The sequence below is a fragment of the Eleutherodactylus coqui genome, chromosome 6 (assembly GCF_035609145.1).
Source record: "Eleutherodactylus coqui strain aEleCoq1 chromosome 6, aEleCoq1.hap1, whole genome shotgun sequence".
NCBI classification, from domain to species: Eukaryota; Metazoa; Chordata; class Amphibia; order Anura; family Eleutherodactylidae; genus Eleutherodactylus; species Eleutherodactylus coqui.
In genome coordinates, this window is record NC_089842.1 from 236,731,205 (window position 1) to 236,744,856 (window position 13,652).

At 47.9% G+C, this 13,652-nt stretch overlaps 1 protein-coding gene across 4 annotated transcripts in view; it reads right to left on the reverse strand.

The window, feature by feature from the left end:
* The window catches only part of LOC136633428 (T-lymphocyte surface antigen Ly-9-like), a 38,118-nt gene that overhangs the window by 15,085 nt on the left and 9,381 nt on the right, over positions 1-13,652 (reverse strand). For all 4 annotated transcript variants that reach the window (XM_066609159.1, XM_066609158.1, XM_066609163.1 and 1 more), the window contains exons 2-3: positions 11,769-12,080; positions 7,149-7,421 (exon numbers count right to left, since the gene is read on the reverse strand). In XM_066609159.1, coding sequence (XP_066465256.1) covers positions 7,149-7,421; positions 11,769-12,080 — 585 coding nt within the window. The remainder of the gene's footprint in view (positions 1-7,148; positions 7,422-11,768; positions 12,081-13,652) is intronic.

The following is a 13,652-nucleotide window of genomic DNA, read 5'->3' on the forward strand; positions in this document are numbered from 1 at the left end:
TGCCTCTTATATCCCTTTATGGTTACATATATTACATGTATTCCCCTGTACAATCTCCATTTGTTCTGCATCTTATATCACTTTATGGTTACATATATTACATGTATTCCCCTGTACCGTCTCCGTTTGTTCTGCATCTTATATCCCTTTATGGTTACATATATTACATGTATTCCCCTGTACCGTCTCCATTTGTTCTGCATCTTATATCCCTTTATGGTTACATATATTACATGTATTCCCCTGTACCGTCTCCATTTGTTCTGCATCTTATATCCCTTTATGGTTACATATATTACATGTATTCCCCTGTACCGTCTCCGTTTGTTCTGCCTCTTATATCCCTTTATGGTTACATATATTACATGTATTCCCCTGTACCGTCTCCGTTTGTTCTGCCTCTTATATCCCTTTATGGTTACATATATTACATGTATTCCCCTGTACCGTCTCCATTTGTTCTGCATCTTATATCCCTTTATGGTTACATATATTACATGTATTCCCCTGTACAATCTCCATTTGTTCTGCATCTTATATCCCTTTATGGTTACATATATTACATGTATTCCCCTGTACAATCTCCATTTGTTCTGCATCTTATATCCCTTTATGGTTACATATATTACATGTATTTCTGTGTACAATCTCCATTTGTTCTGCATCTTATATCACTTTATGGTTACATATATTACATGTATTCCCCTGTACCGGCTCCATTTGTTCTGCCTCTTATATCCCTTTATGGTTACATATATTACATGTATTCCCCTGTACAATCTCCATTTGTTCTGCATCTTATATCCCTTTATGGTTACATATATTACATGTATTCCCCTGTACCGTCTCCATTTGTTCTGCATCTTATATCCCTTTATGGTTACATATATTACATGTATTCCCCTGTACAATCTCCATTTGTTCTGCATCTTATATCCCTTTATGGTTACATATATTACATGTATTCCCCTGTACAATCTCCATTTGTTCTGCATCTTATATCCCTTTATGGTTACATATATTACATGTATTTCTGTGTACAATCTCCATTTGTTCTGCATCTTATATCACTTTATGGTTACATATATTACATGTATTCCCCTGTACCGGCTCCATTTGTTCTGCCTCTTATATCCCTTTATGGTTACATATATTACATGTATTCCCCTGTACAATCTCCATTTGTTCTGCATCTTATATCCCTTTATGGTTACATATATTACATGTATTCCCCTGTACCGTCTCCATTTGTTCTGCATCTTATATCCCTTTATGGTTACATATATTACATGTATTCCCCTGTACAATCTCCATTTGTTCTGCATCTTATATCCCTTTATGGTTACATATATTACATGTATTCCCCTGTACAATCTCCATTTGTTCTGCATCTTATATCCCTTTATGGTTACATATATTACATGTATTTCTGTGTACAATCTCCATTTGTTCTGCATCTTATATCCCTTTATGGTTACATATATTACATGTATTCCCCCGCACCGTCTCCATTTGTTCTGCATCTTATATCCCTTTATGGTTACATATATTACATGTATTCCCCTGTACCGTCTCCGTTTGTTCTGCATCTTATATCCCTTTATGGTTACATATATTACATGTATTCCCCTGCACCGTCTCTGTTTGTTCTGCATCTTATATCCCTTTATGGTTACATATATTCCATGTATTCCCGTGTACCGTCTCCATTTGTTCTGCCTCTTATATCCCTTTATGGTTACATATATTACATGTATTCCCCTGCACCGTCTCCATTTGTTCTGCATCTTATATCCCTTTATGGTTACATATATTCCATGTATTCCCCTGTACCGTCTCCGTTTGTTCTGCATCTTATATCCCCTTATGGTTACATATATTACATGTATTCCCCTGTACCGTCTCCATTTGTTCTGCATCTTATATCACTTTATGGTTACATATATTACATGTATTCCCCTGCACCGTCTCCATTTGTTCTGCCTCTTATATCCCTTTATGGTTACATATATTACATGTATTCCCCTGTACCGTCTCCATTTGTTCTGCATCTTATATCCCTTTATGGTTACATATATTACATGTATTCCCCTGCACCGTCTCCGTTTGTTCTGCATCTTATATCCCTTTATGGTTACATATATTACATGTATTCCCCTGTACCGTCTCCGTTTGTTCTGCATCTTATATCCCTTTATGGTTACATATATTACATGTATTCCCCTGTACCGTCTCCATTTGTTCTGCATCTTATATCCCTTTATGGTTACATATATTACATGTATTCCCCTGCACCGTCTCCATTTGTTCTGCATCTTATATCCCTTTATGGTTACATATATTACATGTATTCCCCTGTACCGTCTCCGTTTGTTCTGCCTCTTATATCCCTTTATGGTTACATATATTACATGTATTCCCCTGTACCGTCTCCATTTGTTCTGCCTCTTATATCCCTTTATGGTTACATATATTACATGTATTCCCCTGCACCGTCTCCGTTTGTTCTGCATCTTATATCACTTTATGGTTACATATATTACATGTATTCCCCTGTACAATCTCCGTTTGTTCTGCCTCTTATATCCCTTTATGGTTACATATATTACATGTATTCCCCTGTACCGTCTCCGTTTGTTCTGCCTCTTATATCCCTTTATGGTTACATATATTCCATGTATTCCCCTGTACCGTCTCCGTTTGTTCTGCATCTTATATCCCTTTATGGTTACATATATTACATGTATTCCCCTGTACCGTCTCCATTTGTTCTGCATCTTATATCCCTTTATGGTTACATATATTACATGTATTCCCCTGTACCGTCTCCATTTGTTCTGCATCTTATATCACTTTATGGTTACATATATTACATGTATTCCCCTGTACCGTCTCCATTTGTTCTGCATCTTATATCCCTTTATGGTTACATATATTCCATGTATTCCCCTGCACCGTCTCCATTTGTTCTGCCTCTTATATCCCTTTATGGTTACATATATTCCATGTATTCCCCTGCACCGTCTCCATTTGTTCTGCATCTTATATCCCTTTATGGTTACATATATTCCATGTATTCCCCTGCACCGTCTCCATTTGTTCTGCCTCTTATATCCCTTTATGGTTACATATATTACATGTATTCCCCTGCACCGTCTCCATTTGTTCTGCCTCTTATATCCCTTTATGGTTACATATATTACATGTATTCCCCTGTACCGTCTCCATTTGTTCTGCCTCTTATATCCCTTTATGGTTACATATATTACATGTATTCCCCTGTACCGTCTCCATTTGTTCTGCATCTTATATCCCTTTATGGTTACATATATTACATGTATTCCCCTGTACCGTCTCCATTTGTTCTGCCTCTTATATCCCTTTATGGTTACATATATTACATGTATTCCCCTGTACCGTCTCCATTTGTTCTGCCTCTTATATCCCTTTATGGTTACATATATTACATGTATTCCCGTGTACCGTCTCCATTTGTTCTGCATCTTATATCCCTTTATGGTTACATATATTACATGTATTCCCCCGCACCGTCTCCATTTGTTCTGCATCTTATATCCCTTTATGGTTACAGAACGTTTTCCATATTAACTTTTAACATTTGAGAGAATAAAATAACACTGTTGGTGCGTTTGGTTCGTTGTGTATGAATTTCTTCCTCTTTTTCAACTAGATATCTAACCTGTACCTGCTCGACTTATAATGTGTTGTGCGAGTCCAGCCAGTCACCCCACACTTTTTCAAATTTGTCTGGACATCCTCTGTGTTGGTAAATCACCTTTTCATATGTTATTATAGTGTCAGCTAACTTTTTCCATTGTGAGATGGAGGGCGGTCTCGTTGCGACATGGAGGGCGGTCTCGTTGCGACATGGAGGGCGGTCTCGTTGCGACATGGAGGGCGGTCTCGTTGCGACATGGAGGGCGGTCTCGTTGCGACATGGAGGGCGGTCTCGTTGCGACATGGAGGGCGGTCTCGTTGCGACATGGAGGGCGGTCTCGTTGCGACATGGAGGGCGGTCTCGTTGCGACATGGAGGGCGGTCTCGTTGCGACATGGAGGGCGGTCTCGTTGCGACATGGAGGGCGGTCTCGTTGTGACATGGAGGGCGGTCTCGTTGTGACATGGAGGGTGGTCTCGTTGCGACATGGAGGGCGGTCTCGTTGTGACATGGAGGGCGGTCTCGTTGCCATCCATCTCATGGCTATGGTTTTTCTGGCTATAAATAACATTTCTCTGATGAATATTTTATTGTAGTGTGTCCACTCTTCTTCGTCTATCAGTCCAAATATTGCTATTTTGGGGTCCATGACCAGTGGGGTCGGCAGGAGCGAAGACAGGGTATTAAATATCTCTTCCCAGAATTTCTTTACAGGATAACATTCCCATAGTAGGTGCCAAAAGTCGGCATTCGGTTGGTGACATCTGTGGCATGTCGCTGTGTCTGTTCTGCCCATTTTATTCCATTGGACTGGTGTAAGATATGCCTGGTGTATCACGTATAGTTGTATCATTTTATTATTGACTGCCGGTGACACTAATAGATGCGACTCCATCGCTTCCTGCCAGTCCTCTATTGTCAGAGGAGGGATATTAATTTTCCATTTGTCATAGACTAATAATGGCTCATGATCCATTTTGGCTGATAGTAAGTGTGTGTAAAGAATTGATATCAGTCCTTTGGGTCCCTGTGTCCTGAGGACGCCCACTATTGGATACTTAGAGATTGTAACCGTTTCTGGTGGAAATTGGGCATTTAGGGCGTGTCTCAATTGGAAGTATCTAAATAGTTGTAATTTCGGCATTTGTAGTTTTTCCCGTAATTGTGTGTAAGTTAGCATTACATTGTCCTCGTATATGTCTCCCAACACCTGTATTCCCAAAGAAGTCCAATATCTAATATCTTGTAGTGATTGTAGTGATGGCAGAGTGGGGTTTTCCCACAGAGGGGTGTCAGTCATTATGTCAGTGAATTGTTGGATCTCTTTGGCCACACCGATTGGGCCAGTCGGTGTATGGGTAGTAATTTAGATGGTTTTGTGTATTCTGGATGTTCCAGGAATCCAATCAAGTTTTGTCCCGCTACCTCGCTAGCTAAATAATAGTCCGTCAGTGGTAACTCCCCCCTGGTGAACCAGGAACGGAGGTTTCGTAGTTGGCTCGATAGGTAATATAATTTGATATTAGGTAGTGCCATTCCCGCCTGTTTCTTAGATCTTTGCAGTTTAGCGAGTCCCAGTTTAGATCTGGCCTGGCCCCAGATAAAGCGAATAATCAGGGAGTTTAATGTTTGAAAGAATGTTTCTGGTCCTTTACCCGGTATCTGTTGTAGGGAGTACAGGCACTTGGGCTGAATCACCATTTTTATCAAATTTACTCGCCCGGCTACCGAGAGAGGAAGTGTGGACCAAACCTTTACTTTAGTGCTTATTGAGTCATATAGCGGATCTATATTTTCACCTAGGGTGTTTTCATGATCCTGTACTATATTGACTCCTAGGTATTTAAATTTTGTTACTTCCAGTAGTCCACTGGAGAGTACACATGGGATCATGACGGAGTCTTTGGCTGTATGCATTATTGCAGACTTGGTCCAGTTTATATATAATCCGGAGTATTTGGAGAAACAGTTTATTATTTCTAGGGCTTGTGGGAATGAGTGTTCAGGGTTGCAGAGATATAAAATCATATCGTCTGCATATAGTCCAATTTTACTTTCTCTGCCCTCCCATTGCACTCCAGTCACATCAGAGGCATTACGTAGGCGGATGGCTAGTGCTTCTATTGCTATCGCAAATAGAGCTGGGGATAGTGGACATCAGCTTTTACTACTTTAACCACTTCAGGACCGCCAAATGAAGTGTGTATGGAGTGGGCTTGGGGGGCCGTGTCTGCTCCATAACCGGGGGTCAATCAGCTGCTTCTGATTGCTGACAGCCACATGTAACTGCTGCCATCACATCTAAATTATTTTAGTGCCACTGTCAAAGCTGACCACTTCCCGCATTCCATAGGATCCACACCGTAACGTAATCAGAGGCTGCCGATGGACCCCAGGATGGCAGCCTGGAGCCTACTGCTGGACCCCAGGGTGGCAGCCTGGAGCCTACTGCTGGACCCCAGGGTGGCAGCCTGGAGCCTACTGCTGGACCCCAGGGTGGCAGCCTGGAGCTTACTGCTGGACCCCAGGGTGGCAGCCTGGAGCCTACTGCTGGACCCCAGGGTGGCAGCCTGGAGCCAACTGCTGGACCCCAGGGTGGCAGCCTGGAGCCTACTGCTGGACCCCAGGGTGGCAGCCTGGAGCCTACTGCTGGACCCCAGGGTGGCAGCCTGGAGCCTACTGCTGGACCCCAGGGTGGCAGCCTGGAGCCTACTGCTGGACCCCAGGGTGGCAGCCTGGAGCCTACTGCTGGACCCCAGGGTGGCAGCCTGGAGCCTACTGCTGGACCCCAGGGTGGCAGCCTGGAGCCTACTGCTGGACCCCAGGGTGGCAGCCTGGAGCCTACTGCTGGACCCCAGGGTGGCAGCCTGGAGCCTACTGCTGGACCCCAGGGTGGCAGCCTGGAGCCTACTGCTGGACCCCAGGGTGGCAGCCTGGAGCCTACTGCTGGACCCCAGGGTGGCAGCCTGGAGCCTACTGCTGGACCCCAGGGTGGCAGCCTGGAGCCTACTGCTGGACCCCAGGGTGGCAGCCTGGAGCCTACTGCTGGACCCCAGGGTGGCAGCCTGGAGCCTACTGCTGGACCCCAGGGTGGCAGCCTGGAGCCTACTGCTGGACCCCAGGGTGGCAGCCTGGAGCCTACTGCTGGACCCCAGGGTGGCAGCCTGGAGCCTACTGCTGGACCCCAGGGTGGCAGCCTGGAGCCTACTGCTGGACCCCAGGGTGGCAGCCTGGAGCCTACTGATGGACCCCAGGGCTGCCATACATGATGACTGGGTTTATACTGAAACAGATGCGCACTGTGAACAAGGTCAGAATTGCATTTCTTTTTTCATTTCTCTTTAAACATTTTTAAATGTTAAACTAAAAAAGGCGACACCTTACAAAGAGCCGGCTCTCATGTGGCGACATTAAAAAAATAATGAAAATAGGAGTGATCACTCTCTGGTCCGGAGGTGCTTAATCCTTACCTGAACAAGATTCTATATGGACAGAGATGTTCTTCTGATCGGCCGGGTTTTCCACCATACACATATATTCCATGTCCTGGTGGTCTAGTGGCAGCACTATGTGCATTATGTTCCCAGTATTCGCTGTACTCTGATATGGAGAGTCCCGGAGTCCGTACATCCAAGTGTAGGACAAGTCAGATGTAATTGATTGGACAGAGCATGTCAGAGTAATGTTGCACTGATCCCCGATTCTCTTCCCTTCCTGTGTGATCTGTACGGGAGGGACGGGATCTGTAACCGGAAAGACATCATCAGTGATTCACAGTCTAAAGGATTATGGACCCCAAACTGAGTGTCGTCTATAAGGAAACCCTCTGACATTACAGGCCTAGTCCATCCATCAAGTTTAACCCCTTGAGTGGCGGGTTTCCTACCACCCTGTCGTGCCCACCAGGGCAGGTTTTCTAAAATGGTCTAATCATTGAATTTCAACTAATTTTGCAGTTGCGTCTCAAGAGCCATAACTTTTTCATTTTTCCATTGACATGGCCATATGAGGGCTTGCTTTTTGCGGGACAAGTTGTGATTTTTTAAATAGGGGGGAGGAAAAAAAGAAATGGGGAAAAAAGAAAAAAAGGGGCCATGTCATTAAGGGGTTAAATAATGTATTAACTTCCTTCTCTGGGTCATTATGACGCATGGATACCACATGTGTGATTGTATTTTTGATTTTTTACAAAGTAAAGGGAGACAAGTGTTTTTATTATTTTTTTTTATGATTTTTTTTTTGTCCCTTTAGGGCAGGGGTCCCCAACCACCGGGCCGCGGACCGGTGCCGGGCCGTTGGGTGTTTAGCGCCGGTCCACGGCACCGCTGGGAACTTTTGCTCTAAACACAAGGCCCGCCGGCCGAATCCGGCCCGCTGCCTTGTGTTATGTGGCTCGCGGCGTGCGGCCGCCGCTCACCACTGAAGCGATTACCAGCGGGGGTGCCGCAGCTCCCCGCTGGTAATCGCGCTGATCCCGGCGCACACACTGACGTGTGCAGCCCGGAACACTTCCTCCTAGAGTCCCCTGCTCATTAGTTCCGCAGGAGAGGACTTGGGAGGAAGCGTTCCGGGCTGCACACTGACATCAGGGCAGAGAGCGACGCTGACAGCAGGGAGGAGGTAAGTATATGGGGTGGGGGGGCTACTTATTACAGGGGAAGGGGCTGCCTATTACTGGGGGGGTTGCTTACTGGGGGCGGCTTATTACTGGGGGGGCTACTTATTACAGGGAAAGGGGCTGGTTATTAGGTTATTACAGGGGAAGGGGCTGCCTATTACTGGGGGGGTTGCTTACTGGGGGCTGCTTATTAGTGGGCGGGGTACTTATTACAGGGGAAGGGGCTGCCTATTACTGGGGGGGGTACTTATTACAGGGGAAGGGGCTGCCTATTACTGGGGGGGGATGCTTACTGGGGGGCTGCTTACTGGGGGGATGGGGGCTACTTATTACAGGGGAAGAGGCTGCCTATTACTGGGGGGGGGACCTGCTTTTTACTGGGGGGGGGATGCTTACTGGGGGGATGGGGGCTACTTATTACAGGGGAAGGGGCTGCCTATTACTGGGGGGGGCTGCCTATTACTGGGGGGAGGGTACTTATTACAGGGGAAGGGGCTGCCTATTACGGGGGGGGGGGGGGGGTACTTATCACAGGGGAAGGGGCTGCCTATTACGGGGGGGGGGGGGTACTTATCACAGGGGAAGGGGCTGCCTATTACTGGGGGGGGGGGTAACTTATTACAGGGGAAGGGGCTGCCTATTACTGGGGGGGGGGGTACTTATTACAGGGGAAGGGGCTGCCTATTACTGGGGGGGGTACTTATTACAGGGGAAGGGGCTGCCTATTACTGGGGGGGGGACCTGCTTTTTACTGGGGGGGATGCTTACTGGGGGGGCTGCTTATTGGGGGGATGGGGGCTACTTATTACTGGGGGGGGGGACCTGCTTTTTACTGGGGGGATGGGGGCTACTTATTACAGGGGAAGAGGCTGCCTATTACTGGGGGGGTGCGGGCTACTTATTACTGGGGGGGGGGGCTTATTACTGGAGGGGAGGCTGCTTATTACTGGAGGGGAGGCTGCTTATTACTGGAGGGGAGGCTGCTTATTACTGGAGGGGAGGCTGCTTATTACTGGAGGGGACCTGCTTATTACTGGAGGGGACCTGCTTATTACTGGAGGGGGGCTGCTTATTACTGGGGGGGGCTGCTTATTACTGGGGGGGCTGCTTATTACTGGGGGGGCTGCTTATTACTGGGGGGGCTGCTTATTACTGGGGGACGGGGGACTACTTATTACAGGGGAAGGGGGTGCCCATTACTGGGGGTGGGGCGCTGCCCATTACTGGGGGTGGGGCGCTGCCCATTACTGGGGGTGGGGCGCTGCCTATTACGGGGGGCTGCCCATTAGGGGGGGGCTGCCCATTAGGGGGGGGCTGCCCATTACGGGGGGGGGGGCTGCCTATTACGGGGGGAAGGGGACCTGCTTATTACGGGGGGAGGGGGACCTGCTTATTACGGGGGGAGGGGGACCTGCTTATTACTGGGGGGACCTGTCTATTACTGAGGGGTGGGGGCTGTCTATTACTGAGGGGTGGGGGGCTGTCTATTACAGGGGAAGGGGCTATTACTGGGGGGGCTGCTTATTACTGGGGGGATGGGGGCTACTTATTACAGGGGAAAGGGCTGCCTATTACTGGGGGGGGTGCTTATTACTGGAGGGGAGGCTGCTTATTACAGGGGATGGGGGCTACTTATTACAGGGGAAAGGGCTGCCTATTACTGGGGGGGTGCTTATTACTGGGGGGGTGCTTATTACTGGAGGGGACCTGCTTATTACTGGGGGGGTGGGGGCTACTTATTACAGGGGAAGGGGGTGCCTGTTACTGGGAGTGGGGCGCTGCCTATTACTGGGAGTGGGGCGCTGCCTATTACGGGGGGGCGCTGCCTATTACGGGGGGGGGGGCGCTGCCTATTACAGGGGGGCGCTGCCTATTACGGGGGGGGGGGGGGCGCTGCCTATTACGGGGGGGGGCTGCCTATTACCGAGGGGTGGGGGCACTCTATTACCGAGGGGTGGGGGCACTCTATTACCGAGGGGTGGGGGCACTCTATTACCGAGGGGTGGGGGCACTCTATTACCGAGGGGTGGGGGCACTCTATTACCGAGGGGTGGGGGCACTCTATTACCGAGGGGTGGGGGCACTCTATTACTGAGGGGTGGGGGCAGATAAATTATATGCTGCCCTATGTGTGTGCTGGGGGGGGGGGGGGGATAGATTATATACTGCCCTATGTGTGTGCTGCCAGGCGGGGGGGGGGGGGGGATATATTATACTGCCCTATGTGTGTACTGCCAGGACATTCTAAATGTCATAATTAAATAAGAATGCACTAAACTCCAACCCCCTTCATAACTCCGCCCCCTATAACCAAAGCCCCGCCCAACCCTGCCGGGCCTTGTAAAAATGGCCTTGCTTGAAGCCGGTCCCTGGTGCCAAAAAGGTTGGGGACCCCTGCTTTAGGGGACTTCCACAGGGACCCATCAGGACCCCTGATCACATTCCGGGGGTCCGATGGTGACAGCCCTTTACATGCTGCAGTGACAGTCCTTTACATGCTGCAGTCACATAGACTGCAGCATGTAAAGGGTTAACACAGCAGAGATCAGAGGTTTTCTCTGATCTCTGCTCTAAGAGCTGGTACCTAGCTGTCCTCTGACAGCCAAGCACCAGCTGTCCCTGCCACAGAGACCATCGGCTTGCTTCTGACAAGCCAATGGTCTTTATGGCAACCTGTAAACAAAGCAGGAGATTGCCGGCATATCGGCAATATCTTCTGCTGGTTTTTCAAAGCCCTTGCACTGCTCTGTGTGGGTCTGTGCAGGCAGAGCACAGTGCTGCAGCTTGTGGCATTGTGCTCTGCAGCTCCCATAGTGATACATAGCCCGGAAATCTTCCGGGCTATGTCGCTATGAGCAGTGGAGCTCGTCCCGGAAAATTTCCGGGCGTGCCACTCAAGGGGTTGTCCAGGACTTTTACTATTGATGACTTATTAAGATCCTTAGGTCATCAACAGTTGATTATTGGGCTCCACCGCTTGGCATTCCTGCTGGTCGCTGGGCCCCGTCACTGCGGACAGCGCTAGATGCAGGTAGCGCTGTTAACATTGCAGCATCCCAGCTTGGTACTACAGGCACAGCTACTACTGGATTCAATAAGAGCTGCTTCTGCAGTACTAAACTCGGCCGCTACACTATGAACAACGCTGTGAGCTTCCAGCACTGTCCACCCTGACAGCAGGCGCAGCAGTCAGCTGATCGGCAGGGATCCCAAGTGACAGACCCCTGACGATCAACTGATGATGAGCTATGCTGAGGAGAAGTCATCAGTAGTGAAAGTCCTGGACACCCTTTAAACATTCCTACTGTACTTCTGTATCCATCATCAGTGCGGTTTCCTTGTGAGTCTCCTTGGATTTGATCCCATCTGCAGTCCTGTAGGATCATTATTATGACATTACATAACTTTTTACTGAAAAGTTATTATTACAGTTTTTGTTTGACCTTTAAACCCAATAATCAAAAATACCCACCATAAACAGTGACATAGAATGTCTGCGTTACTAATGTACCATTCGGCAAAGTAACTTCGGCACTATAGACTCCATTATCATCCTTAGTCAGCTTATCGATGGCCAAAACTCTTCCATTACAATCCGGATTATATCGGTCGTCCAGTCTGGATACTGAATCGCCATTTTGAATCTTGGCAATCTGCCAGTTTTTGCCATTGTTCGGGTTTGTACGTTTCCAGAGAACCTCTTTCACAGGGTCGTTAATATCTGTGGGTAATTCTATGGAGGAATTTAAGAGGCCAGATACTTGCTTATGAGGCGGAGCTTGTCCTACAAGAGAAGACAGGAAACAGGGACACTCATTACAGAGTAAACAAACCATCCCGTGCCTAATGGCCATTCACCTTGGACATTGACCTCCCAGCTTGGTAATTAGTCATAAGCATCCCCCCCCCCCCCCCCTTGTACCCTCATACAGAGCTTTCCCTTGTAGTGACTGTGCAGTAGTACCCAACCAGTAGAACCAATCAGAGACGGCTAAAATATAATTAGACAACAGGTACACCTCAACCGTATAACCGTCCCAATTGATCAGTTCCAATCCAAGCCACAAAGCAGAACCAGGAACTCCTAGCCAGAACAGTGCCCATCCAGTAATGCCCGGGTGCCCTAGCCATGTACTGCAGTACCGATAGAGTAGAAGTTGCCATACATCAGTGCAAGATTTATGGCTTCCAGGCAGCTACGGACTGTCTAACAATGTCCCTTTAGGGGACTTCCCAACCAGTCGTCTCACCTTTTGGTCAGTTTCTGTCGTTGGCTGGGGCGATCTCTACCCTTTGGGCTCCCGGTTTATAAAATCCACTGGAGAAGGTTCCCTTTCCTCTTGAATCACCCCCAGCCAAGACAAGACAACCTCGCCCTCTCAACCCTTTTTAGGCCTACTTTCGAGTGTTTTCTCAGGTTATTAAACTATTGTAACGTTTTGCCACAATATACAGTTTTTTCCTATGTCAGATGTCACAGCTTGTGGTGTGGAAGGAGCTTCTCCCATGGGGTGCTGCAGTTGGGACCAAGTTCAGGTCACTTGATCTACCAACAAAGACATGACCACAGCAGTTGGGCTGGGCATGTAAGGAGATTCTGACAGAATTCTCAATTTTCGGTCAAGGTTTTCCATATTTTAATAAAGCCATTACCTACCCGAAACCCCCCCACCCCCCCTCCCCTCCCGTTTTAAACCCCATTTCAGTCCTCAGAAGGGGAAATAAAAAATTAAAAAGAATCCCAGAGAATAACCGTTACTTACTGGGTGAAGAGTGCCTATATATGCATCCTCCTCTCACCATGCAGGTAGCTGACTACCAAATGGAGGAGCCAATAACACCTGTGAGGACACCGATGAGACAGCCACTCACACTGCCTCCTGATAATGAGGGGGGTGGCTGCTTGGCGTATACTCCTACACATAGTGGATACAGGGTATAGGGTGCCAGACCATTCTATATGCACTCCTCACTCAGTAATGGCCATTTTCTGTGATTATATTTCAGTCCTCCCATCATTTAGTTAGGTTGGTTGAAGGCCTACAATGTGTTGTCGGATGACCTGATGGTCTGGTTTTGGGTCTGGTTTTGGTGAAAGAGTCAGATAACAGCATCTCCAGTAGGGATGAGTCGGCTGCCGCCTATGACCCCATGGCTGAAATGGCGGCCAGGACCAAGCACACACGCTGCAGCGTGCGGATTAGTGGCAGCGCTGCAGGCTTATGCTGAGGGTTACTATTCTGCTTAGCCTTACATTATGACATGCAAATGCTGGCATGTTACCCTGTACCATGGCAGCATTTACAAGTCATCATGTAAGGCTAAGCAGAATAGTAACCCTCAGCGTAAGCCTGCA